The sequence below is a fragment of the Lampris incognitus genome, chromosome 11 (genome assembly GCF_029633865.1).
Source record: "Lampris incognitus isolate fLamInc1 chromosome 11, fLamInc1.hap2, whole genome shotgun sequence".
Taxonomy (NCBI): domain Eukaryota; kingdom Metazoa; phylum Chordata; class Actinopteri; order Lampriformes; family Lampridae; genus Lampris; species Lampris incognitus.
The window spans coordinates 27,532,919-27,560,185 of NC_079221.1; the positions used below are offsets into that span (position 1 = coordinate 27,532,919).

Here is a 27,267-nt window from a genome sequence, read left to right on the forward strand (position 1 = left end):
GAAAATCTTTGGAGACACAAAACTTCTTTCTGACATGCTTCAGTCTTCCTCTGTGGATCTCTCAAAGGCAGTTGATTTAGTCAAAGCTTTGGTTCAGAATTTAAAGGAATATAGGATTAATTTCAGTTTTAATGACCTCTGGAATGAGGTATTGAATATTGCTCAACAATGTAATATTGTAGTGGAGCAAATTCCAAAGCGGCAGCAAAGCCTTAACTCTTACCTAGAGGGAAATTGTGTACTAATACAGTAGGTGAGAGAAGGTCTCAGCCAGATAAGTGCAGGTTTTGAACAGATATTTTCTACACAGTCTTAGATAAAATGTTAAATGAGCTTGACAAACGGTTCTCTAAAGAAAACTGTAATATCATGACTGGCATCCAGAGCTTGAATCCCTCAAGTTCCTCACTTCTACAAGAGGAGGCTCTGTTTTTATTTGCCAACATGTGTAATTCTAACATTGAGGACCTGGAACATGAATTGCATCAGTTCAAAATAATTTTAGAAAGGAAAGTAAAGAATGGAATGCAGAGGCCCTCTGATGTAGTAGAGCTAACGTTGTTCATCCAACCATACAAAGAAGTCTCCTTTGGACTATTCAAACTGTGCAAAATTGCAGTTGCAATACCAGTAAGCACAGCTTCATGTGAACGGAGTTTTTCAAACTCTGAAATGGATCAAAACTCATCTTAGGTCTACCATGGCATATGAGAGATTGAGTCACTTGGGCGTCCTAAGTATCGAGTCTCGAAGGGCAAAAGCCTTACATATGAATGATTTCATTGATATATTTGCAAGAAACCACCAAAACCGCAGAATAAACCTTTTGTAGGCATAGCTTGTTTTGGGTTTTTTTTTCATGCATGTTGCATAGCTAATTTTTCACAATTGAGAAGCCTGATGATTGGGTAAGGGTGCCATATTCCAGTGTTTTCATATTTCAGCAAGAAGCCTTTTGCTGCATCAGACTAGATGGATTTCTAAGAGTGCCCAAACGTCAAAGCATAGCAATTATCACCCAAGTAGCACAGCAATTATCACCCAAGTATAGATGAACAGTCATTCAGTTAAATCATTATTGTTCCTATATGTGCCTAATTTTCTGCAATGCATGATTGTCATTACATATCTACAGTATGTTGGACCACAGAAAACTGTACCAGTACCTCACACTTTATAGGACATGCATACCATCCTTTCTGTCATTTCAAATGTGTGGATTAATGTATGGATGTCATAGATTTTACATTTGTGGTTTTGCAGTATAATATATTAATATAGAAACACTGAGGTAATTTAAATCAGGTTGAGTTCAAATCTGAGTGGATAAAAGGATCACAAGCGGCCCCTTTTCGCAAATCTACTTAACTGTGAATTGGTGAATCAAAAAAAAATTTTTTTTTTTTACATTTTTATCCCACATTTATTCCCAGAGAGGGGAAACTGTAATTCATGGGCAGTGACAAATAAAATGTACATTAACGCTGAATGAGTATTCATGTGTTTATTGTTATATGTCTATCGTTTGTCTTTTGGAGAACCAAGCCTATGGGGGTGGTGGTGGTATGCAACAGTTGTGCTTAATATATTTGGTACTCCTAAAATCGCATGTGGCCCCAGCCTGGCTCCCCCATTTGAAATGGTCTAGAACAGCCACTGCTTCTATAGTTCATTTGTCTGCCTACATCACTACAACTTGCTCACTTTGTTTTGACAGAAGCACATCTACTTGAATATCAACTCAGTAGTTACCTCGTGTAGTTTCTGCAACTCCAGTGTACTTGGAAAGGCATGTCTCATGATGAATGCTGCTCTTCGGCTATGAAACTAACCAGACAACATTCAGTCTTTTTCACCACACAGACTGCCCAACCCTAGAAATGTGCTCTGAAGCTATCCTGTTTTAACTGCCTGTCACTCACTCAGACTAACATAGAGAGAAAGAGAGAAAGAGAAAGTCTTTTTTTACATCACTTCCATCAACCGCAACTTCCAACAATATCCGTGTTTTTGTGTTTTGTTTTTGTTTTTTTGCTCTGTGGTTTGTGTTTTGTGTCAAGCCTCCTGTGCCAAAGCCAATGTCATTGTGAAGTGGAGTTAAAAACCCAGTGTTAAAGTCAAAATATCAGACATTTTCATTTTAAACTTTTATTGTCAGGCTAACTTTATTTCAAGTCAGTGAAACTGGCATTAGATTTGTCTTCTTGTTTCAGAAAGCTGTCAACTTTTGAAAGCCTGTGTTAAAAGATATCGTAAACCTGTGCAAGTTTAGTACATTAATTAAAAGGTCAGGTGCCTGTGTGTGTGTGTGTGTGTGTGTGTGTGTGTGTGTGTGTGTGTGTGTGCGCGCGCACACACAAGCTCGCAGGTACATGTACATATCTTAATTGCCCCTGTCTCTGTGTATTATTGACCCAGGAAGCAGTTTGGGGAGTTAGAGGAGGCCCACATGCTAAGAGGAGAACTGAAAGCTACAGAGCAGTTTGCCCTGTTAAGCAGCCACGATGACCTGGCCCAGGCACTAGAGGGAGCCTTCTTTGTTCAGGTACCCATTTATGCCCATGCACTATCCCACTTCCCTTCTAGCCCCGATACACACCACCAACTCTGATATATTCTCTGCACAGTTGCACTTTATTGCCTCTTATTTTGCTTGTATATAGTCAATCCTTATGTATATATCCAAAGATTGTTGTGTTGTAGTGTTGTTATTCTATATTAAGTACACTGAGAGAGCCATGAAACCAGAGTCAAAGTCCATGTATGTGCCATAACGTACCGATAATCGATATTTGTATCGGCCCTGAAAAAAACAAATCGGTTAACCCCTAGTTTACGGTAAACATCAACTATCAAGTGCCCCCCATCACCAATTGCAATTTTACAGTCTAAGAAGGCTAACCTGTCATTTTTCACATCCTCCCTGGTGAACTTGATGTGTTTGTCCACAGAATTAACGTGGTTGGTGAAATGTGGTACGTCCTGAGATTTAGCTTTAACCCAGGTGTCATCCACAAATCTGAACCAATTCCCAAACATTCCCAAATCCTCTGTGAATAGTACACATGGGCACTGAAACTCTATTTAATGGTCACCCATATTTGCATATGAAACTGGTCATTGGTGTGGTCATTATGCAACTGTATTGTTTATAAGGGTGGGGATACCTGCAGTCAGTTTACAGTGAAGATGTTACTATCTGTCAATAAACACATCCAGATGAACTGATTCAACTTTCTTTGATAGGCTCAGTAGAGTGTATCCTTGCACCCTAAAAACAAGGGGATTCGTTGTTGGACCCCTTGGTTTGGTTTTGGACACTCCATCAGGGTTCAAGAAAATCTTAATGCAGGGGCTCCCCTTAGAAAATGTTTGAGCTATCACTCAAAGAGCTCATGAAAGCAAGTGAGTGTCCTTTTACCCGTTTTATGTCTGGTAAGTTAGCGTACTACACAAAATAATCAAACATGCAGATATTTCTTGTGGAGATAGGTGTGAGATGAGGTTGTTATGACAGATGTTTCATGGGTGCTGAAACATTCACAGGGCATTTTGACACCAAGCTGCTCCTCGAACCTTTTATCTCTGCTAAGCACACAGATACACTGACAATGGAAGCGCGTAGGACAGGAGCTTATCCTGTCTTGGTCATGCACTACACATGGCATGCACACACAATATAAACAGGCCACAGCAGGCAGTGAGGTTTTCCGCCCAAGTGTGGGAACTACATGTCACACTGGCTCTGCAAAAATAAAGACAACAGTGTTCCCAATCTAGGTAAACATTGAGTGAGTGAGAGAGAGAGAGAGAGAGAGAGAGAGAGAGAGAGAGAGAGAGAGAGAGAGAGAGAGAGAGAGAGAGGAGAGAGAGAGAGAGAGAGAGAGAGAGAGAGAGAGAGAGAGAGAGAGAGAGAGAGAGAGAGAGAGAGAGAGAGAGAGAGAGAGAGAGAGAGAGAGAGAGAGAGAGAGAGAGAGAGAGAGAGAGAGAGAGAGAGAGAAAGTAAAAGCGGTAGAACACAGTTCATGTGAAAACGGGAGACAGGTAGGAGGCTGATGTGATATGCAGAGGATAGGTAGATAGTTTATTGTTCTCAGAGGTGAAACTGTTTTTCACAGTTTGTGCAAGTACCACAATAATACGTACAAATTGGCAGACTCATATCTCGGCAAGTCAGACATTAAGCTGTACCACAGTAACACATATCAACTAACAGACACATGACATGGTAAATCAGCTATTACACCTTACACATATGACCAAACATTCTGACAAACAAAAATCAATGCTATGGCTCGATATCACTGTAACAAAGAACAATGGAGGGTTTATTAGCGAGAGGGAAGTAGAGATCAGAAATGAGCAGGGATTCCCCTCCACTCACAGTCAGTCCCAGCTATCCCGGTATCGATAGGTTTACCCTCCACCTGTGGTTTCACTCTATTATTGATCCATGATTTGTACCATCTAGCACTTTAGGAATTAGCACTGTGTCATCCAATTAGAGCATATTAATATACAAGAAATTGTCTTGCTAACATTATTATTGGATTGAAATCAGTAACTATCATGACCTCACATGGTACAGCGACAAGAAGAGCTAGCAGATATATAGCACTTATCATTCCCCACATTTTTCAGTGCAATCAATGCATTTTTAATATATATTTTTTTCTGTAATCACCATTAATACTTGCATAACAGGTTAACCTACAGATTTCTCATAGGAGGAGAGGTTAGACAATTTGTTGGCCCAAGATGGTCATTTTGACCGTTTTGGATTCTCTACGTTTAATAAGTTTGTGAAATAAAAAGATACAGTCCTGCTGCTTACTGAACGGCCCTAAAATTGCATGTGTTTGCATTAAAATTAGTTTTAGATTAATTCCTGGCCTGGCAGCCTATCCAGGGTGTCTCTCTGCCTGCCACCCAATGATTGCTGAGATAGGCTGCAGCATCCCCACGGCCCTGACAGCAGGATAAGCGGTTTGGATAATGGATGGATGGATGCATGTAATTGTGCGTGATCGTGCGCGTCATGTCACCATTTATGACATGTGTTGGTCACATCATTTCTTTCGCGGAGTTCATTGCTCTATCCTAGAAAAAAACTAGCGTTCTCCAGTGCAGAGTAATAGTCGAAACTTGATTTTTGATTATTGCCAACATGTCTGGTTACAGACACCATTTCAGACATACCATGACTACCACTGACGAGTTGCATTACATTACATTACAGTCATTTAGCCGACGCTTTTATCCAAAGCTACTTACAATAAGTGCATTTAACGTAGGAAATCAGGAGAACTACTCGTCATCAGAGGTCATAAGTGCATCTAAACAAGCACCTAAGAGCAAAACCAGTGCTAAAGTAAAAGTGCAAGAAAGCGATTTTTTTTTAAAGGAGTGAATACAGTAAGTGCTAAGAGCAAGTAACAGGGTAGTAGTTCTTAAAGAGGTGAGTTTTCAACCTGCGCCGAAAGATGGGCAGCAACTCCGCTGTCCTGACATCAGTGGGGAGTTCATTCCACCACTGTGAGGCCAGGACAGAAAAGAGCCGTGACCGGGTCAATCGGCAGCAAAGGCCTCTGAGCGATGGGGCAACCAGGTGTCCCGAGGCAGCAGAGCAAAGTGGTCGGGCAGGGGTGTAGGGCTTGACCATGGCCTAGAGATAGGAAGGAGCTGTTCCTTTCACTGTCCTGTAGGCTAGCACCAGAGTCTTAAACTGGATGCGAGCAGCTACTGAGAGCCAGTGTAGGGACATGAGCAGGGGAGTTGTGTGAGAGAACTTAGGGCGGTTGAACACCAGACGAGCTGCAGCTTTCTGAACAAGCTCCAGAGGTCTGATGGCCGACGCCGGGGCCCCAGCAAGGAGGGAGTTGTCGTAGTCCAGCCGGGAGATGACCAGAGCCTGGAGGAGGAATGGGTGAATCCTCCTGATGTTATAGAGGAGAAATCTGCAGGAGCAAGCAACCGATGCAACGTTTTCAGCAAATGACAGTTGGTCGTCCAGGATCACACCCAGATTCCTCACTGTCCGAGTTGGCGTCACCACGCTGTTGTCAATGGTGATGGCCAGGTCTCGGTGCGGGCAACCTTTCCCCGGGAGGAACATCAGCTCTATCTTGTCCAGATTGAGCGTATTTACAGGCGATGGACAGCAGCGAGTTTAAATTGTTTTAAAAATAGTATTGAAGTTGTTAAAATGTAAATTTTCATATCATTTGTTTCTTAACAGACATACTAAAATATGTAATGCATTAATATCTCAACTGAGTATTTATCTTGACAGAATATAGAGTTTAAAAACCGTGGGTGGTCATTTTGACTGGCCATGGTCGTTCTAGTAATTTTTACATTCCGGTCGTTGTTTGGGACTGTTTCAATAGTTACTTTCAGTTCTTTTTTTACATTTCACATTTTATAGGCCTTGTTGCGTTTATTAGATTAGTAATATGTGTTTTCCGTTTTCTTTTTCAGGTAATATTTTCACTTTTTCAATTTTGCTATTCAAGTTCAACCATGTCTCTCTGAAGTTTAAATTGTTTAAAAATAGTATCCTTTGAAAATGGAAATTGCTTTGACTCTACAGAGAAGATGTAACTGCTGGAATGATTCTTTGTGCTGTTGGTAGAAAGACGACTGAGGGCAGAGGACAGGAGGAGGTGATGAAGGCAGAGGGCAGGAAGAGATGATGAAGGCTGTCGGCTCTTCGATTCATGCTATCTGCTTGTGTTCATGATGCCCTAGTGTTGTTGTTTTACAGCATATAGTAGTTTGTATTTATTGAACTTGTGTTACCCAATTCATGCCCTCAGTTTTAGGATGCTTTCTCAAACCCGAGACGCAGTCTCCAATAATGTGGAGCATTAGTTGTCAGTTACAATCTGACATGAATTGATAACTCCTTGTTAGCGCTAAATAATGAAGTTAGAATGATGAACATTCAATATTGATGAGGGAATAAAGCCAGTGATTTAGTCCAAGTGTTAGATGCAGGTGTTGTGAGTTTTGAGTACAGTGGGCATTTGACATATTCTGCTCATTCTTCATACTCTGGATCTTCCACAGACTGAAGGTTAAATTTTTAGCTCCATCTTTGGGATGTTTTTAGGCTCTTGAGAAGAATAGCTAAAGAAATGCCCTGTAATGGCCTGGCAGCCTGCCGGGGGTGTCTCCCTGCCTGCTACCCAATGACTGCTGGGATAGGCTCCAGCATCCCCGTGACCCTGACAGCAGGATAAGCAGTTTGGATAATGGAATGGAAATGTTAATTTTGGTGTCAGTCGTTTCCTAACAGATCTACTAATATATGTAATGCATTAATATCTCAACTGGGTATTTATCTTGACAGAATATAGAGTTTCAAAACCGGCAGTCATTTTGACTGCCCATGGTCGTTTTAGGTAGGAGTGAAATCCCGGTTGTTCTCACTAGGTGAAGAATTAGCCATCTTTAAAAAATGATCCATTGTACAAGAAAACGAAATGTTTTGGATTTATTTTTTTTGAAGCTCAAAAGGAAACTTGATGCCCTTGTTCGGAGGAAGAAAAAAAATTATCCAGCCTGTATCCACGCAACCGTATTGTAAACCCATTAAGATTGTAATTCCACATTCTGGAGATGTGGAATGACAATCTTAATGGGTTTACTGTTTTTTGTTTTTTGTTTTTTTTGAAAGAACGCTGTGTATCATCCAACTGCAAGAAGCATTACATGTCTGGTATGCACTGTTTACCCAGCCTGTTATTTCACTTCCATACAACATAGTTCATTCTGTCGTCTTTCCATTCAAGGTCATATTAACATGAGGCAATCACTGTGACAGCCATACCTTTCTATCATGATCAGAAACACCTCCAACTATTAAGCCCACAGCAGGTAGTCAGGAAGCCCAGGGCGGCTGCTTCTAGTTTGTAACTAGCATTTGACGGTACACATTCTCAGGAACCCGTTTTTGATAGTTAGTATTTATCAAAGAGATAAAAAGGGACAGTGTGTGATATCGTCATTCCTTTTGTGATTTGCTTGTGTACGAAATTTTAACGACAGAAGCCACTGAATTCATTAAAGTCTGGATTTCTCATGGTGAATTAATTAAAATGTTCTCATCAGGGGCATCTGGGTAGCATGGCAGTCTATTTCGTTGCCTACCAACACGGAGATTGGTGGTTCGAATCCCCATATTACCTCCGGCTTGGTCAGAAGTCCTTAAAGACACAATTGGCTGTGTCTGCGGCTGGGAAGCCGGATGTGGGTATGTGTCCTGGTCGCTGCACTAGCGCCTCCTCTGGTCGGACGGGGTCCCTTCTGGGGGGGGCCTGGGGGGAATAGCGTGATCCTCCCACATGCTACGTCCCCCTGGGGAAACTCCACACTGTCAGGTGAAAAGAAGCAGCTGGCAACTCCACGTGTAATGGAGGAGGCATGTGGTAGTCTGCAGCCCTCCCCGGCCGGATCAGCAGAGGAGGTGGAGCAGCGACTGGGATGGCTCGGGAAAGTGGGGTAATTGGCCGGATACAATTGGGGAGAAAAAGAGGGAAAAAAACAAAACATTCTCATCAGCAAGGAACACACGTCAGCCTCATGTTTGATTTGTGCCAGTATTGGCAGAATGTATGAAAGCTGTGTTTCTTACATGGGTTTTTGTCTAGCTCACTGGATAGAGCCCAGCACTAACTAACACTGCCATAGGTCAGAAGTTTGATTTTCCACCCACACCAAAAAAATGTATGTCTGTTTGTTTGTCCATCTATCTTATTTGATTTCCAACTCCTAATAAGTCAAGGGGAAATTCACTAATACCTGATCTTATTTCTAGGAGTTTCAGTAAGCACATGTCCGGTAACATGCTGTATGCATGTGGACTACCTTATATCTCTTCATTCAGCCTCCTGGCCTAAAACAAAAAAAACAGCACTGGTTTTATTTTTTGGTCACAATGCATTTGTGGTGTCCACTTGATGGTCTTTCTGAAAGACGGAAGGAGAGAAAAAGTTTGAAATTTTCAGTATAGGTGTGACGATTCATATTTAGATTATATAACGATTTTACAGGCATGATTTGTAGAAAAAAACCTACGCTAACACCAGAAGTTCAAGGTAAAATTGAAAATTGATCACTTATGTGTTATAACAGTTCGTTCAAAATGCTTTTTTTAAATTCAAAGAATGATAAAAGCACAAAATGTCTGATTTCTCAGCAAAAACATTTTTTTGCAAAATGTTGAAGGAAATGTCCCAATAGTCGCTAAGTAATAAATGTTAGACTGTAATCAAAAGTGTGTGTGTGTGTGTGTGTGTGTGTGTGTGTGTGTGTGTGATATTTTCAGGAGTGTGTTTTTGAAGAGCTGGAGGCCAAGCGCAGCGTCTTCCAGGCTGTAGAGAGTCACGTTGGAGAAGATGTGATTCTAAGCAGCTCCACTTCCTGTCTGTTGCCTAGCAATGTCTTCTCTCGGGTACAGAACCGGAGCCACTGCCTTATCTCTCACCCGGTCAGTACCACCACAGCTGTGGAAAACTCAGGGTCCTCCAACTATAGGTGGTGCAAAGGTTTGGCTGCTGTCTCTTCTTGGCACCATTAATTCTGGCATCTGTTTTAAAAGTCTCTTCATATGTTTACAGCTGCAGCTATCTTGCCATTGTGTTCTTTTTTCAAACTGTCAGGCCGGAAAGTGTGTCAGTCCTTCATCTTCTGATACAAACAACAAACTAGCTAAGATAACCTCTGACATTCCAACCTTATCAGTGCAGCACCAAAACGTAGTGATCCTCATAGATAGACCAACTCGCCTTTTTGTATTGCATGCATTTGTGCTTGCATGTTCATGTGAAAGGAAATGAGAGAAAATCAAAGTGATAGGGTGTGAGGGGGGATGAGAGTATAAAGTTTAATCTTTTACCATAGACTCAGTATTTTCAGACAATGATTAGAACTAGTTTTAACCTTAATGTACCAAAGGGGTCCAATTTATAGCACAGAACCATAGCTAATGCCAGTTACAATGAAAATGGAAATTAATAATATAAGAACTTATAAGTACTTTTCTAGCCTTCCTGGTGCTCACTTTTTGTCCTATTGTCTTACGTCCTTTTGTCTTATCACCAAGCCCCACTCATCTGGTCCTTAAAGCAGATTAAATGCGGGTGTCCAGGTAGCGTGGCGGTCTATTCCATTACCTACCAACACGGGGATTGCCGGTTCGAATCCCCGTGTTACCTCCGACTTGGTCGGGCATCCCTACAGACACAATTGGCTGTGTCTGCTTGTGGGAAGCCGGATGTGGGTGTGTCCTGGTCGCGGCACTAGCGCCCCCTCTGGTCGGTCGGGGCGCCTGTTCTGGGGGGAGGGGGAACTGGGGGGAATAACATGATCCTCCCACACGCGACATCTCCCTGGCGAAACTCTTCACTGTCAGGTGAAAAGAAGCGGCTGGCAATGCCACATGTATCAGAGGAGGCATGTGGTACTCTGCAGCCCTCCCCAGATCAGCAGAGGGGGTGGAGCAGCAACCGGGACTGCTCGGAAGAGTGGGGTAATTGGCCAAGTACAACTAAAAAATCCACACACAAAAAAAAAATCAAAGTAAGTGACCAGTGAGTTTTAGGATGAGCAGTGATTAAAGGAAAATAGTAGCCTCTTTGCTAATGTTTAACAGGGTGTCTCCTTACCAAAGTGAAATGTTTGAATGAGGGGATTAATTATTTGTCACCGAATGTCACATCTTCTTTTAACTGGGTTTCTTGTCGCTCTTCAGGCAATCTCACTCTTCTTTTCTCCGCTATTCTGTTGAAACTGCTGATGTGAGGAAGGAGTTGACAGAGTAGTTTACTCTACAGGGCAAAAGCCGGCATACCTGTAGGGGTGGCTTTTTTATTTCTAAAATTTTGGGCTCTTTTATTCAAAGCACAGAATATTTGATGCAAGCTGACCTTTGACCTAATGCAGGCTACCAATACAGTATTCATCATGGCAAACAGGTACCTTTCTCGCCTTCGATTCTAACATTTAAGGTAGAGTGTAATGCTGTGTATCTGCTACATGCAGCAAAATTCTCTGCTCAAACGGTTTTTTAATTCAATTACATCAAGAGCATCCATTGCCTGTGACTTTGTTATGGTGAGATTTTTATTTGACTACAATTTAGTTGAAGGATAATCTCATATGGATACTTAGACTTTATGGCATCATAAGTCAGTCACTATGAGCTTATCATGTTGTTAGGGTTATTATAAGAGATGAGGCTGTGGCTGAGTAATAAGTGTAAATTGAGATCCACTAATTATGCTGTAGTCAAAGAGCGGATGGAAAGTAGAGGCATGCATTTTTTTCTTGTATTGCTTTGAATGTTTAGGTGTTGACTTGAGTTGCAAAATTATTTGAGGGTATATTGGTGTGATACACACAGGTAGCAGTAACAACTGCCCTGCTGTAGGGTCTTTATGGTTCTTGAAAAGGAGACGACATTGGTGGAAAATCAGGTAACAGTTGAGCACAAGAAACAGGGACATAATGTTGTGGCATTAGAACAGTATACAAACAACTTAAATGACAAATCTTTATCAATTAACAAGCTGGTTACATCAGTTACCCTCATATGCAACTTGATGGATGGATGGATGGATGGATGGATGGATGGATGGATGGATGGATGGATGGATTGATTGATTGATTGATTGATTGATTGATTGATTGATTGATTGATTGATTGATTGATTGATTGATAGCAAACTGCATAATTCTCCAACCCAACTTTAGTTAAGGACTCATGTCAAAGAGTTGGGGAAAGGGATGTGTGGTCAGGTACTAATGTGGTCTGGCTTGGCTCTACTATCAGGTTATCCCATATCTCCGTTTGGGACTAGACCAAACCACTGCATGGGTACTAGTCCTGTGGAAATTTATTGACAATTTCCTTGAGAATTCAATTTGTGCAATTTATTGCACTTGTGACTTGGGTTGAGGAAGATTTCCAACATGAAATTTACCAATCTGATCAAGTTTCTGAAATCCTTGAATCCTTTTCTATTACCTGGGTAATGCATATTGTTGAAAATATTTGTAAGACGTATTAAATTTCACTTTTGTGTGGCTTGTCCAAGTCTACTTTCCAATGCATCTCTCCATATTATGGATGCTCCTCTTCTTGGGCAACAGAAAAGTATTCAAAAGTTTCAGAAAGCTTATCAGATTGGCAAATTTGGTCGGGAAACCTTGCCCAACCTAAGTTAAAAGTGCTACAAAATGCGCAAAGTGAATTCTCCAGGAAATTGTCAATGCATTTCTATGGGACTAGCACCCACGTACATAGTGGTTTGTGCTAGTCCCAAATAGGGCCAGTATTCCCATTGCCAAGAGACAGGGTGCAAAATCATACTCCTGTTGAAGGCGGAGCAGAATTGGTAACAATCAGAGTCAAGTAACAGAGTCTGTTGAATTGGGTTTAGTCAAGCTTTTTTGATTCTTTTGTTTGTTTGTTTCTTTCTTTCTTTGTTTCTGTTTTTGTTTTTTGGGGATTGGTCATTCGGGACATGCTGTAGTCTTTAAAGATCCCATCAAAAGGCTGATAATGAATCTAAGTTGTTCACATGCTCAATGTCGGTATTTTGATTTTATGTGTCACTAATAAATGTTAAAATGGTCATAGGACTTAATTACAAAGAAGTGTGACTCACTGACCAACTGAGCCACTCCTGATTCTGCCTGATTCTGCAAATGAAGGCAGGAACCACACCCCACCTGCCACAATAATACTGGATCCCATTTACCAGACTGAGCAGGCAAGGGCTCAGTGTCTTGCAAAAATACTCTGTCAGGACATAGAAAGGTTTATGGGATTTATTAATTTCAATTCAGAATCCCACTATTGTAGTAACATCCCAAGTTTTTAAGTTAATGACACACCAATGCCAATGGGCATTTCGAATTATATATAATGAGATGAGAATGGATTTTATTAGCCACAGGATTAGGAAATGTGCTCAGCCCATAAAGAAACCATATAAATCTCCAGTTTAAGTGACAACATGAAAATTGCCAAACATGGAACAATGGAACACACATGACGAATAAGTCCGCAGAAACAATTAAAGGAAAAACCTGTACAGTTTCGGATTCACGGCAATAATGGGTATTTTCAGTTGTTTAACATGTTTCTCGGGTCAATGTCAAACAAGGAACAACAAGGAACATGTTGGAAAATATCAACGCACAGCCACCCTAATTCGCACTTATCTGAAATACTGCCGTTCCCGTTATTCTTTTTTTAAACAACGTTAAAAAATGTTTTATACTAACTTTCACTTAATAAGAAGAAATATCAATCAATCAATCACATTGCATTTTATATAACACCTTTCTAGCTGCAACAACCACTCAAAGCGCTTTACAGTTAATGAAAAATAGCAGATAGAGGAGTGAAATTACAGAATGCTAATACATTGAATATACACTGCTCAAAAAAATAAAGGGAACACCTAAAAACACAATATAGACCTCGATGAATGAAATATTTCAGCTGAAAATCTTTATTTATTAGACAGAGGAATGTGTTTAGAGCAAAATAACCTAAGAATGATCAATGGAAATCCAAATCATTAGCCCATTAAGGTCTGGATTCAGAATCATACTCAAAATCAAAGTGGAAAATGAGAACATAGGCTGATCCAACTTCTGTGGAAATTCTTCAAGACGATTCAAAATGAGGCTCAGTAGTGTGTGTGGCCTCCACGTGCCTGTATGCACTCCCTACAACGTCTGGGCATGCTCCTGATGAGACGACGGATGGTCTCCTGAGGGATCTCCTCCCAGACCTGGATCGGGGCATCGGTCAACTCCTGGACAGTCTGTGGTGCGACATCGCGTTGGCGGATGGTACGAGACATGATGTCCCAGAGGTGCTCGATTGGATTCAGGTCTGGGGAACGTGCAGGCCAGTCCATAGCATCAATGCCCTCGACATACAGGAACTGCTGACACACTCTGGCCACATGAGGACGAGCATTGTCATGCATGAGCAGGAACCCAGGGCCCACTGCACCAGCATATGGTCTGACAATGGGTCTGAGGATCTCATCTCGGTACCTAATGGCAGTCATGGTACCTCTGGCTAGCACGTAGAGGTCTGTGCGGCCCTCCAAGGATATGCCTCCCCAGACCATCACTGACCCACCGCCAAACTGGTCATGCTGGAGGATGTTGCAGGCAGCAGAACGTTCTCCACAGCATCTCCAGACTCTCTCACGTCTGTCACATGTGTTCAGTGTGAACCTGCTCTCATCTGTGAAGAGCACAGGGTGCCAATGGCGAATCTGCCAACCAAGATGTTCTCTGGCAAAGGTCAATCGTGCTGCACGGTGTTGGGCTGTGAGCACAGGCCCCAATTGTGGACGTCGGGCCCTCATACCATCCTCATGCATTCTGTTTCTCACTGTTTGAGCAGAAACCTGCACATTAGTGGCCTGTTGAAGGTCGTTTTGTAGAGCTCCGGCAGTGCTCCTCCTGTTCCTCCTTGCACAAAGGACCAGATAGCGGTCCTGCTGCGGGGTTGTTGTCCTCCTGCGGCCCCCTCCACGTCTCCTGGTGTACTGGCCTGTCTCCTGGTACCTCCTCCATGCTCTGGACACTGTGCTGGGAGACACATCAAATCTTCTTGCCACAGCACGCATTGATGTGCCATCCTGGATGAGCTGCACTACCTGAGCAACTTCTGTAGGTTGCAGATACCGCCTCATGCCACCTCTAGTGGTGAGGGCACTAGCAAAATGAAAAACTAACCAAAGATCGGCCAGAAAAGATGAGGACAGGCAAATGGTCTGTGGCCACCACCTGCAAATCCATTCCTTTTATAGGGGGTGTCTTGCAAATTGTCTAATTTCCACCAGATGGAAATTAGACAATTTACCAACAGGTGAAATTGATTCACAAATCAGTGTTGCTTCCTAACTGGACAGGTTGATATCTCAAAAGTGTGATTGACTTGGAGCTACATTGCATTGCTTATGTGTTCCCTTTATTTTTTTGAGCAGTGTATTAATGCAATTTAAGATACAGGAGAAGTCCGAGAACATTCACTAACTTGCACGGTTTGAAGACGTCTTTGACTTTTCAGTTTGCTTGAAATGAGCCATTGAGCACTGAGTTATTGTCCTGTATTTTCCTAGGTGAACCCCCCTTACTATGTGAAACTGGTGGAGCTGGTACCCCACCCGGAAACTTTAGCAACTGTTATGGACACCGTCCATGCCCTGATGACCCAAGTAAGGATCCCAGATTGCACAACTCCGGGCTGTCCCTTGCTTTCACAGTCCAGAGGAGAAATGCAACATCAGTATCAGTATATAATAGATGATATCATCATGGCTTAATGGCTTCTGCAGGTTCTTTTTGTTCCCCCCTTTTTCTCCCCAATTGTATCCAGCCAATTACCCGACTCTTCCCAGCCGTCTCGGTTGCTGCTCCACCCCCTCTGCTGATCCGGGGAGGGCTGCAGACTACCACATGCGTCCTCTGATACATGTGGAGTTGCCAGCTGCTTCTTTTCACCTGACAGTGAGGAGTTTCGCCAGGAGGACGTAGCACATGGGAGGATCACGCTATTCCCCCCAGTTCCCCCTCCCCTCCAAACAGGCACCCCGACCGACCAGAAGAGGCACTAGGGCAGTGACCAGGACACATACCCACATCCAGCTTCCCACCCGCAGACACTGCCAATTGTGTCTGTAGGGATGCCCGTCCAAGCCGGAGACAACATGGGGATTCGAACTGGCAATCCCCATGTTGGTAGGCAACAGAATAGACCACTATGCCACCCAGACGCCCATTCTGCAGGTCCTTGAGCAGTCTTAAACTATCCTAGATTGAATCATTTTCATTCAAGGCTATTAGATAACTTCAGAGTGGGTTAATGCAGATTTTATGCCTCTCATACAGTTTTAGTAGACTTTAAAATATTGTTTTTTCTAACTTGCAAAAAAGTCCCAAAAGTTTTCCTTAAGTATATATTTTTAAAGCTTGCTTTAAAAAAATTTCTTATCAAATGGCAAGGGTAAATTCGTAATTCTCTTGTAAATAAATCATTTTTATTGTTGTTGGTTGCTATATTGTTTAAAGCTGTTGAGTAAAATTAATCTGTGATAATAAATCACCAAATTATGAGCATTATTGACAGAACCATGGCTCACTGTGACTGATCCTCCTGCTCCAGTAAGCCAAGTAGTAATTTGGTTTAGATTCAAATAAAAAAAAATCTGTTGGTTGAATCCATCTTATCTCAGATGCAGCATAACACAAGTAAATGAAAGCAATATATGATAAAAGGGAATGTAATGTATATATCTGTGGTACTACTTCTTAAAATGTTGGTTGGAACTGAAATAGTGGCTCACTGGAGCTGCACTGAGATGGTATGGTTTATTTAGTGTCGCTCCCAAAGGGACACAGATTTTCTGTATCTGAAAATTGAAAAGGAAGATTTATTTTAGTGATAAATTATATAAATAACGATTTTTTATTTTTTATGATCCAGGTTGGCCAAGCACCTGTCTGTCTGAAGAAGGAGATTGACGGCTTTGCCCTCAACAGAGTGCAGTACGCCATCATTGCAGAGTCGTGGAGACTTGTCCAGGTAGGCAAGAAAACGTAACAGGTTAACACAGCTGTGGCAAAGCTGCTTTCCAGCCAAAACAAGAATAAAGTCATAATGGATTAATTTAAGATATAACAATGTAAATTGTAAGAAGTACAAAGACACAACTGCACACAACATCACACTGGGGAGCACAAGACAGAACACAAACTTTTTTGTAGTTGTATTATTTCATTTATTCATTAATTTACTTTTCAGTTTTGGACGGTTTTCTGTGTGTGTGTGTGTGTGTGTGTGTGTGTGTGTGTGTGTGTGTGTGTGTGTGTGTGTGTGTGTGTGTGTGTGTGTGTGTGTGTTTGTGTGTTTGTGTGTTTGTGTGCACACGCGCACATCAGTGCAGTGGGAACTGCAACTTTTGGCCTCCGCAAACATAACTTTCTGACTAGACGAAGATAGTCTGACTGGCTTCGTCTAGTCAGAAAGGCACGAACTGAGGAAGCCTCTTGGATGAGAGGCGAAATGTCCTCACGGATATATACCAAGTCCAGTTGCACTTGATTCAACTCCTTTGGATAACCCTGACCTGGATGAATGAGAACATTCACAGACATGATTAAGCCTGTTATAAAATTGGCTCTGCCTACGGCACAGGTAACATACTGTGAAGAAATCCTATCTCTCATCAAGGGACCAACACAGAAAGAGGCATAATAGCATCAATCTAGGGTTTATATCAGTCTGTCAGCTCATTCTCGCACCTCCTTTTTCCTGCTCTGTCTTTCTGTCTGTCTCTCTTTCTCTTTCTCACTGTCTATCCCTGTCACAGTCTGTCTGCCTTTCACAGTATTTCTCTCTCACTTCCATTATGTCCTTCTTGCCCTGTCGCAGTCTGTCCCCCTCCCTCTCTTTCTATCTCTCACTTTCTCACTCTTAAGTTTTCATCTAGCACTTTTGTATAGCTCTTCTTTCTCCTTCAGTCTCTCTCCCTGTTCTTCTGTGGTTTTCTGCCCGTCTCTCCCTCTATCACCAATTTTCTCTGTGATTGATTGACATGGATATCGCTCCTTTTTATCTGCCTCGGTCTGCCTGTTTCTTTGTGTTGTAAAATCTTTGTCTCTCTGTTTTATCTGTGTGTGTCTGTCTCAATTTCTTGGTCTGTCCCCCCCCCCCCACCTCTCTCTCTCTCTCTCTCTCTCTCTCTCTCTCTCTCTCTCTCTCTCTCTCTCTCTCTCTCTCTCTCTCTCTCTCTCTCTCTCTCTCTCTCTTAACCTCTCTCCCTGGCACACTCTTTGTCAGCACATTACAGATGTAATGGAGTATTTGGAATCTCCCCCTCTAGAATACAGCGTGATTCTTAGTCAGTCCTTTGTGTCGAAGATGTGTTGCAAAAGCCGGCGTTTTCAGAGCTCACTGGGACATTTTGATCTTGGCTTCGGTTGTACAGTGTGTCGAATGCATTATGACCAGACCTTTTCTCACACACACACAAACTAACACACACTGACATACACACACATACACACACATGCACACACAGACATTTACATGTGCAAAGACATAAACCTCAAGAGGACAAAGAGATGCAAGCAAATCGGGCACGGAAATCAAATGACACAGAATTATGATATAGAGGAGAAGAGCTCACAAACAAAAGCAAAAATTGAAAAAAAAAAAAGGCATGTGTGGCCACCGAGCTGCGCAGTGGAAAAATTAAAAGTTGTGTCTGTGTGTGTGTGTGTGTGTGCGTGTGTGCGTGGTGGTGGTGGTGGAACAAGATTTTTTTTTAATTGGTTTCAGCATATTTTTTAAAGAACAATTTAAGCTACTTTACATCATTACATCCCTTTTTTGAGCTGTAGGTGCAGGCACATGTCTTCCAACTGATGAAACCTGTCAATACTCTACATGATTTTAACGCTGGCCAAGATAACTTCACCAAACCACTTTCAGTGAAAAAAAGTATTTGTTGCCACCCTCTTTTGGCTGAAATCTTCACCCCTGCTGTGCTGCCAGCCCCCACCCAAACTGGTGACGTAGCACTAAAGTTTTCGACAGAGTCTGACGGCAGTGGGAAGAGACTAAATAAAGATTACAAACTGTCAGTCAGAGGTATGTCTCCTCAGCCACAGGTTTTAGAGACGCACCCTCTTTTCCCACCTCACTATCCACCCTGCAGATCATAATTTTTCAAAATCTAAAGTGTGTACTTGGAGGAGACAAACTGAAACCATGTATATTACCCTTTAAAGTTCGTTCTTTCAATGGTCATTCATTGAACGACTCTTTGAATATTAAAATATTTAATTTTAATTCTGCTTAGTAACATTTGAGAGTGAATTGCGCACAGTACTATTGCACGATGGAAATAGGATAAATACATGAAGGAGAAAATCAGTGGCTACTACTGTATACAGTGCTAATGCAGGACACATGCTGGATGATGGACAAATGAGGGGGAACTTCCATAATAGTCACAACTGTGAAAGGCCTGGTCCATCACATGCTTTGAATGGCTTTTTCACGCTATATGGTAGCTATATCATTGATTTGTGTGAGTCACTGATGATGCATGTGGACATTTTTGTGACTTGTTTCTTTTCAGGGGTGTTTGTCAGTGATTTTCAACTTCTCTCATAGTTTTCCATAAATACTTTGACAGCATGAAACACCCCCCAGACTTCTCCAGATTCCAGAATCCAAGAACTATGAGTTAGTTATGATGTCGAATGGCAAAGTGAGTCCGTCCACCAGTTTGCCAAACCAATGGTCTCCTAACCAAAGTTCTGTCTCAAAAGATGCACAAAAGATACCAGTTTCCCCCTGAATTCCTCTATTCTACTTTATATTTCGTTTATGTCCTTGAGCTATCTTCTAAGTTTTCTGTTACTTACTTTAGAAACTTTTTTAGCTAATGAAAATGGATTTTAACTCTGAATCTATCATGGACCTAATTGTAGAGCACCTGACATTCCTGTTCATCGTCCCCAAATTTAGTCGGGCCATGACTATATAGTAACACGAACCCTTTAAACTATTAAATGTTTTATAATTGTTGTTCTGGCTAATGAGCAGATACTATGGCAGACCTTGCTCATAGAAGAGCTTTATCAACAGTTACTACAACATTAATAGCTAAAAACGGTATCACTATAGGTGTCAGTATATTTGATCTTTGGGATGGATTATATAGCTTTAATAGTTAAATGGAAACATTGCTAATGAAGTGCTAAATTTGGCTCTGGAGGCATCAAGTTGGAGGAAAACAATCATGAGTCTTAGAATAAAACTAATATTTGTCCGCAAAATGCCATTATATCTGATCAGAGCTCAGATTTACTGTATAAGGGCGAGATACTGGAATGCAACCTCCAATATTTAAGCTGACTGTTGGGATAATTAGTGTGCATGTTTTAAAAATGACAAGTACAGTGATACTATAGGCCTGTTGTTGTTTTTTGTTTATGTCACCATGTGCTCCTTCAGTAACTCTGGAATCCAACAATTCCAGAGCAGATTTTTGTTACAGGGCAACTTCTGTGTTCACAAGCGAGTCAAACGAGTCAAGTGGGTCTTGGGTCTAGTGCAAGTCCTTATGAACGCAGTCAGGGGTGAAGGAAGCAACCCAACAGCCATAGGTTGCCCACTGCGGGAATGCATGCGTTGGTGTCAGTTCAAGGAAATGAAGCAGAAATGAATGCCCTGTTCCTTACCCCTTTGTCCTGGCTCCCGCGGTAGCACATCATCCATGTGTCCCGGTGTGGTATTTCTATTCTCTCACCGGCCTGTGGAGAGGTGGACACATATCTACATGACATTCCAGATTGTGTTTGGATTGCCTTTTAGTGCTATGAAGAGCTCATTGAAGCAGATGAACCCTGAGGCAACCTTTAGGTTCTAGCTGACAAAAATGCCACATTCCTGTTATCATAAAGTACTTTGCCCTGGGTTGAGCCCCAGCCAAGTGGTTTGTCTCGTGTCCTCCTTGGGTTGCTCCATTCACATGTATTTGCAGGACATAGATACACTGCAAAACCAAAACACAATAGTGCAGGGAAGCACTTTGTCGAATATAGGTTGAAAACAATAAAATATCATTGTAGTTTTTCAGTTATAGGTAACTTTTACAAGATATTTCATATCCATCAAATATTATGATGTACCTGTCCAGTGATCTCGACTGTGGTGGGGATACTACTTTGGTGCAGCCAAAGAAATAAAGCATTTGCTGAGCCTTCAGTTAATGGAGAGCTAAAAAATATATATATAACTGTGAATAAGCATCAAAAGGAGGGCCAGTACTTTCAAGCTTATATTAGTTTCTTGTGTCTTTACTGAAAGTGCAGAAAGTAAATCTTGATAACTGTTGTAGAGCTGAGAGATGGCAAACTAACTGAACCAGCTGATCTGGGCTATTTCAGAGGATCTAGTCATGTTTATACCATTGAAGAATTTATACTGCAGACAGGACAGTAACAGGGGAAAGTTAATTCAAAGAAAGTAGAGGCACTGAAAATACATTTCAAATACGATGGGTTCATCAAAGGAGGCAGTGACTTTAGGCTAGAGGTTGCTAATTAGTTTTGTTTGCTTTAATTGCATTCATATTCTTGGTGCCAACACATTATTTCCTCATTCTTTTTTTTTGGATTTTTTCCCCCTATTTTCTCCCCAGTTGTATCCAGCCAATTACCCCATTACATTACATTACATTACATTACATTACATTACATTACAGTCATTTAGCCAATGCTTTTATCCAAAGCGACTTACAATAAGTGCATTTAACTACCCCACTCTTCCAAGCCGTCCCAGTCGCTGCTCCACCCCCTCTGCCGATCCGGGGAGGGCTGCACACTACCACATGTCTCCTCCGATACATGTGGAGTCGCCAGCCACTTCTTTTCACCTGACAGTGAGGAGTTTTGCCAGGAGGACGTAGCACATGGGAGGATTATGCTATTCCCCCCAGTTCCCCCTCCTGCCCTGAACAGGCGCCCCGACCAACCAGAGGAGGAACTAGAGCAGCGACCAGGACACATACCCCCATCCGGCTTCCCACCCACAGACACAGCCAATTGTGTCTGTAGGGATGCCCGACCAAGCCAGAGGTAACACAGGGATTCGAACCGGCGATCCCCATGTTGGTAGGCAATGGAATAGACCACCACGCCACCCGGACGCCCACGTTATTTCCTCATTCTTATCAACCTTGTTTTCAAAATTCAAACAGTCATCACGGATGTTTAATGTAGATGGTAAGGCATCTTCTTTCAGAAGCAAAAGACTGCAAACTTTTTTGAAGACTAACATACGTAATGTCATGTTCAGTTCAAAAATATCTTTCGGCTGTCCCCAGGCAAAATCCATATCTGTGAAATAATCTTTTTAGTTTTATTTATTGTCTGAGGTGACAATGGTGCAGTTCGACCCCCCCCCCCCTTTCCTCCCCAATTGTATCTGGCCAATTACCCTACTCTTTTGAGCTGTCCCGGTTGCTGCTCCACCTACTCTGCCGATCCGGAGAGGGCTGCAGACTACCGCATGTCTCCTCCAATACATTTGGAGTCGCCAGCCACTTCTTTTCTCCTGACAATGAGGAGTTTCGCCAGAGGGACGTAGCACGTGGGAGGATCATGCTATTCCCCCCAGTTCCCCCTCCCTCGAATAGGCACCCCAACTGACCAGAGGCACTAGTGCAGCGACCAGGACACATACCCACATCCACCTTTCCACCGCAGACACGGCCAATTGTGTCTGTAGGGACGCCCAACCAAGCCGGAGGTAACACGGGGATTTGAACCGGCAATCCCCGTGTTGGTAGGCAACAGAATAGACCGCTATGCTACCCAGACGCCCCCTAATGGTGCAGTTCTTATCTGAGATCTGAAATCACACTCATTATTGACACCTTAGTTCTGATATCGAAAAGAGCAACATTTAACCTTCTAACCTGTAAAGAGATATTCACCCATGCATATGCTTACACAAGCATATACCTGCTCTCTCTTTTTCCCTGTCTTGCTTCTCTCAAACATATATACTGTACATGTCAAACATACAACACAAACACAAAAGGTGGCCGAAACAAAAAAGTCGCTATAGGGCGTGTCAGGTTATGATGTGATGATCACGGAATCCAGCCCAGTCTAGTTTGCCCTACACCTGTCTTCGATTTTACATCAAAGACATTAGGCTCCTCTAAAGCAGAACTAGCTATGCGTGAGCGAGGCAAATGGACATCTGCTGTCATATTTATCACAAAAATGCTGCTCAGACTTATACTCAAAATTCTGACTTTAACCTCCGAACTCCAATAAGTTTTTCACGTAGCCATGATCCTCTACTGATTAAGTACGTAGCTCTCTGAGTTGCAGGGTGTTAGTCACAGGACAAAGACTGCATTAAAGTCCTATTCTGTGGTTCAGAAATAACCTTCACTTTTACCTCACTTCAAAGTTGCCTCATAGTGGCACAAACTAATAAAAAGTACTTAAAGTTGTTTTTCGAAGATTATATTTGGCAATTAAAAGAAGCAAAAGACAGAAATGGCATGTAACATAGGTCATTACCCAATGAATTCATAATCAAAGTTTTCTTATTATTTGAATCATTATTATTTGAAATTACTTGAATTTGCATAAGGCTGCCTGGCCTGTTATGAAATACCTTTGCTATAATGGCATTACTACAATTCCTAGGGTCTCACATCAGAAGGTTCCTCCAGATTGTCGCTTATTTGCTTACTGGGCTTCTTATGTAGGAGTGACCCCTCCCTGAGCATGCCTACACACACACACACACACACACACACACACACACACACACACTGAACCTGGCCTTTGAGTGGGGGCCAGCATTGGTAAGCAGAGCAGCTGAGAAAGCAGCCGGTTTGCCCCCAGTGATTATACCAGAGGAGAGACCCCCTTTTCAGTGGCACCTACTCTCACCCCCACCCACCTCCAAATTGGGCCACCACCCCGCAGTGCTTCGATAACAGGCCTGTTGTTTGGCCAAAGGACCCAAACAATGACGACCCTGTCTCCCCCACCATCCTCCTGCTCCTCTTACTGCCGGTATCTGTGTCTGATCTTTGATTTCCTCCTCGGTTGGCCAACGGGTATCTGTGTAACTCCTCCACCCCCACCCAGAAACCTGAGAGATGAGGAGAGGAGAGGACTGGCCCAGGTTTAGCTGGCAGGAGTCCCCTCTTCTTTCCACAGTCTCCCCTCTCTCCATCCTGGGCTTCACCGCTTTCCTTTCTCTCAATCCCCCTGTCCATCCATCTCTCCTCCTTTCCACTGAAGCTTCTACATTATTCTCAGGAAACAAAATTGTCTGATTAGGGAAGGCCTAAATGATGAGAGGAGCTTTTAGCAGGTTCTGGATAGGCCAAAACAGAGTTGGTTTGGTCAGAAGTCTTGTAGCCAAAATGCTATGACTTTCTGAAGCTGCCAGTGATTCCCTATTTATTTCTTGGCACTAAAAAATTTTTTCAAGGCGATATCAAACCAAACTCGGCTCCTCATTGGCTGGAATTTTGTAATTGCCTGGCAGCATTGTCTTATTGAACGTTCCAATTAGCGGTAGGAACTATCATGGATGATTTGACCCCTAACAAATATATTGCAAGGACAGCTCTAACAAATAATGTTTTTAAAGGGTTAAGAGTTGGTAAAGTTAGGAATTTAATTGTAAATTTAGTAATTAAACTTATTTAAACATAGGTATATGCAAAGAATGAAATTTTAATGATAGAAAATTGGATGTTTCTAACTCAGTTTCTGTCTTGCTCCACCAGGAAGGGGTCATCTCGGTACAGGACATTGACCTGGTGATGTCTGAAGGACTGGGGATGCGTTATGCCTTCATAGGTCCCATGGAAACAATGCACCTGAATGCACCTGAAGGTATTGTTCCACTTTTGTGGTCACAAAATGATGGCCGAAACATTTGGGCAACTTTGGAAACTCGCAGAACAGTTTCATGGACATGGCTTTTGTTTTATCCTACCAAATCCTAGATGAAGAAACTTGTTCCGATCTCCTCTCAAGCAGAATTGCTGCTGAGAGGGGCTTTTTAGTCCTAGGTTATCCTAACTTCCTATCTCTTCAACAGGCTTACTCTATGACTACAGTAGCATCACATAGAGCAGAAAGAAACTGAACTTTAACACCAACCACAACTTGCTGGAAATAGCAGGTGTAGGGTGGTATTAATACTGTGTGCTATTCTCGTTCTCTGGGCTAGGGCCAGCTCAAACTGCATGGAGGTGAATTTCTGGGTGGGGGGACCATGGGAGTGGCTGAAATTTCTTTGAGCACAGACGTGATTACTGCTATTCCCCCCTCCCCTTTTTCTCCCCAATCATACCTGGCCAATTACCCCACTCTTCCGAGCCGTCCCTAGTCGCTGCTCCATCCCCTCTGCTGATCCGGGGAGGGTTGCAGACTACCACATGCCTCTTCCAATACACGGACGCTCCCTATTACTGCAATTATTTACATGATGATGCAGCTCATCATGTAAATACATGTCAAAATCTCTGAGATAGATAAAACTCAAAGCACACTCCAGAATTTCAAGGATAAAGTAAATCAGTAGGTCTCTGCAGGAAAATCGTAGTGTCTTTTAAGAGCAGTTTTTTTTTCTAAAAAGCTTCAGTAACCCTATGATTAAGAGGCCATTAATTGCGTAGTAAATGTGAAGAAATTGCTAAGAAATTACATAGTAATGTGGAGAAAATGCTAAGAAATAACAGTAAAGTAAAATCAATATAATGACAAGTTATAGTAGTAGAATTATCAGGAAGTATTGGGTAATTGCAGGGTAAAATTAAAGAAGAATAAAGAGGTTTGGTTGGTAAATATATGGGAATTAGTTATAGTGAGTGGTATGGACTACATACAGGATAAGACAGGTGGTTGGTTTCTTCATTTTAAAATATAATTTCTTAGCAATTTCTTCACAATTACTTGTTGTTATTCATCCGCCGCAGCAACGAAGACCATCTAGTCATCCTGTGATGGATGACTGATGACTTGCGCAATGATTAAAGTGAGGAAGAGTTGCGCATCATCAACCTCACTCTCTCGTCCGAGACCACCTACTACCAGTGGCAAGACTAGCGAGACGACTGGCAAAGGAGATGGATGCAGATTTTTCCTCAGGGTTTCTTCCCGAAGCCTTTCTCGTAGACAAGTATACCTGCAAGGCAGCGGAGGTTTTAAATCAGAGTTTGCCTTCTCCTAGATGAACTGTCGGACAGGCTAATGAGCTTCATCTACCCAGGTTTGAAATCAGAGTTGTCCTTCTCCTAGATTGGCTGCCAAACAAGGCTAATGAGTCCAATCGACCCACCCGGTTATACCGCCGGGAACCCGGTCGCCCCCGCAGCAGACTTTGTGAAAACAGGAGGTAGCACGAGAAGGTGCTGCTGCAGACATTTTTACGTAGGAGCAGCCATATGCTAAGGTCCTGATGGACCCTCGGCGATCACTACACCAGGAAGCAAGAAGCCACTGCACCGCTTCACATTCCTTTTGGCAAGTAGGACATCTGGCCCAATACTCGCCACCTCCCCTCGCCGCCTTCACAATTACTACATAATTAATGGCCCATAAATTATAGGGTTACCAAAGCTTCCTTTTCAGATTGATTGACAGACATACCAGACTGATGTCTTAAAAGGGTGTGTCTCTGCTAGTCAAGTGTAATTTTTCTCAATTGTCAGAATACGAATGGGGATTAGTTAAAGACACTAGGAAAGAATTAACATAGCGCTGCTAGGTTGGTGCTCAGTCTCATAAGGTGGGTTTGTGAAAACATCCAGTGCTAACATTTGTAGATGCATAATTAATGTGACTGTTTCTCAATTTTAACACTATGACCTCCTTTCAGTACTGCTTAATAATCACTGATCTAAAAAAAGAAAAAGACTGGCTCAAACTTCGAGGTTCTATTGTTAAGAAAGTGCAGCTGCAGAGATCACATAGCACTTGTATTGGAATTTGGAGAATATATTTTTAAAAAAAAAATGTATATATAGTATATATGTCCACAGAATGTTGCAATGAAACCTTTGATGTAGAAAAAAGAGCTCAACAATTCAGGAGCAAAGATGTATTTTTTTATAGCTCAAAGTTGTTAAATGGCAGAACAAGCTTGTTTTGTGCTCAATGCATATATATATATACACTACCGTTCAAAAGTTTGGGATCACCCAAACAATTTTGTGTTTTCCATGAAAAGTCACACTTATTCACCACCATATGTTGTGAAATGAATAGAAAATAGAGTCAAGACATTGACAAGGTTAGAAATAATGATTTGTATTTGAAATAAGATTTTTTTTACATCAAACTTTGCTTTCGTCAAAGAATCCTCCATTTGCAGCAATTACAGCATTGCAGACCTTTGGCATTCTAGCTGTTAATTTGTTGATGTAATCTGGAGAAATTGCACCCCACGCTTCCAGAAGCAGCTCCCACAAGTTGGATTGGTTGGATGGGCACTTCTTTGAGCAGATTGAGTTTCTGGAGCATCACATTTGTGGGGTCAATTAAACGCTCAAAATGGCCAGAAAAAGAGAACTTCATCTGAAACTCGACAGTCTATTCTTGTTCTTAGAAATGAAGGCTATTCCATGCGAGAAATTGCTAAGAAATTGAAGATTTCCTACACCG

The 27,267-nt window shown here is 42.1% G+C and overlaps 1 protein-coding gene across 1 annotated transcript in view; it reads left to right on the plus strand.

Annotated features, from left to right (window-relative positions):
• cryl1 (crystallin, lambda 1) overlaps nucleotides 1–24,732 on the plus strand; it is a 31,860-nt gene extending 7,128 nt beyond the window's left edge. Inside the window, exons 3-9 of the mRNA XM_056288884.1 lie at nucleotides 2,419–2,545; nucleotides 9,332–9,493; nucleotides 15,162–15,257; nucleotides 16,526–16,624; nucleotides 19,245–19,319; nucleotides 24,384–24,492; nucleotides 24,701–24,732. Coding sequence (XP_056144859.1) covers nucleotides 2,419–2,545; nucleotides 9,332–9,493; nucleotides 15,162–15,257; nucleotides 16,526–16,624; nucleotides 19,245–19,319; nucleotides 24,384–24,492; nucleotides 24,701–24,732 — 700 coding nt within the window. The remainder of the gene's footprint in view (nucleotides 1–2,418; nucleotides 2,546–9,331; nucleotides 9,494–15,161; nucleotides 15,258–16,525; nucleotides 16,625–19,244; nucleotides 19,320–24,383; nucleotides 24,493–24,700) is intronic.
• Nucleotides 24,733–27,267: the final 2,535 nt, after the last annotated feature.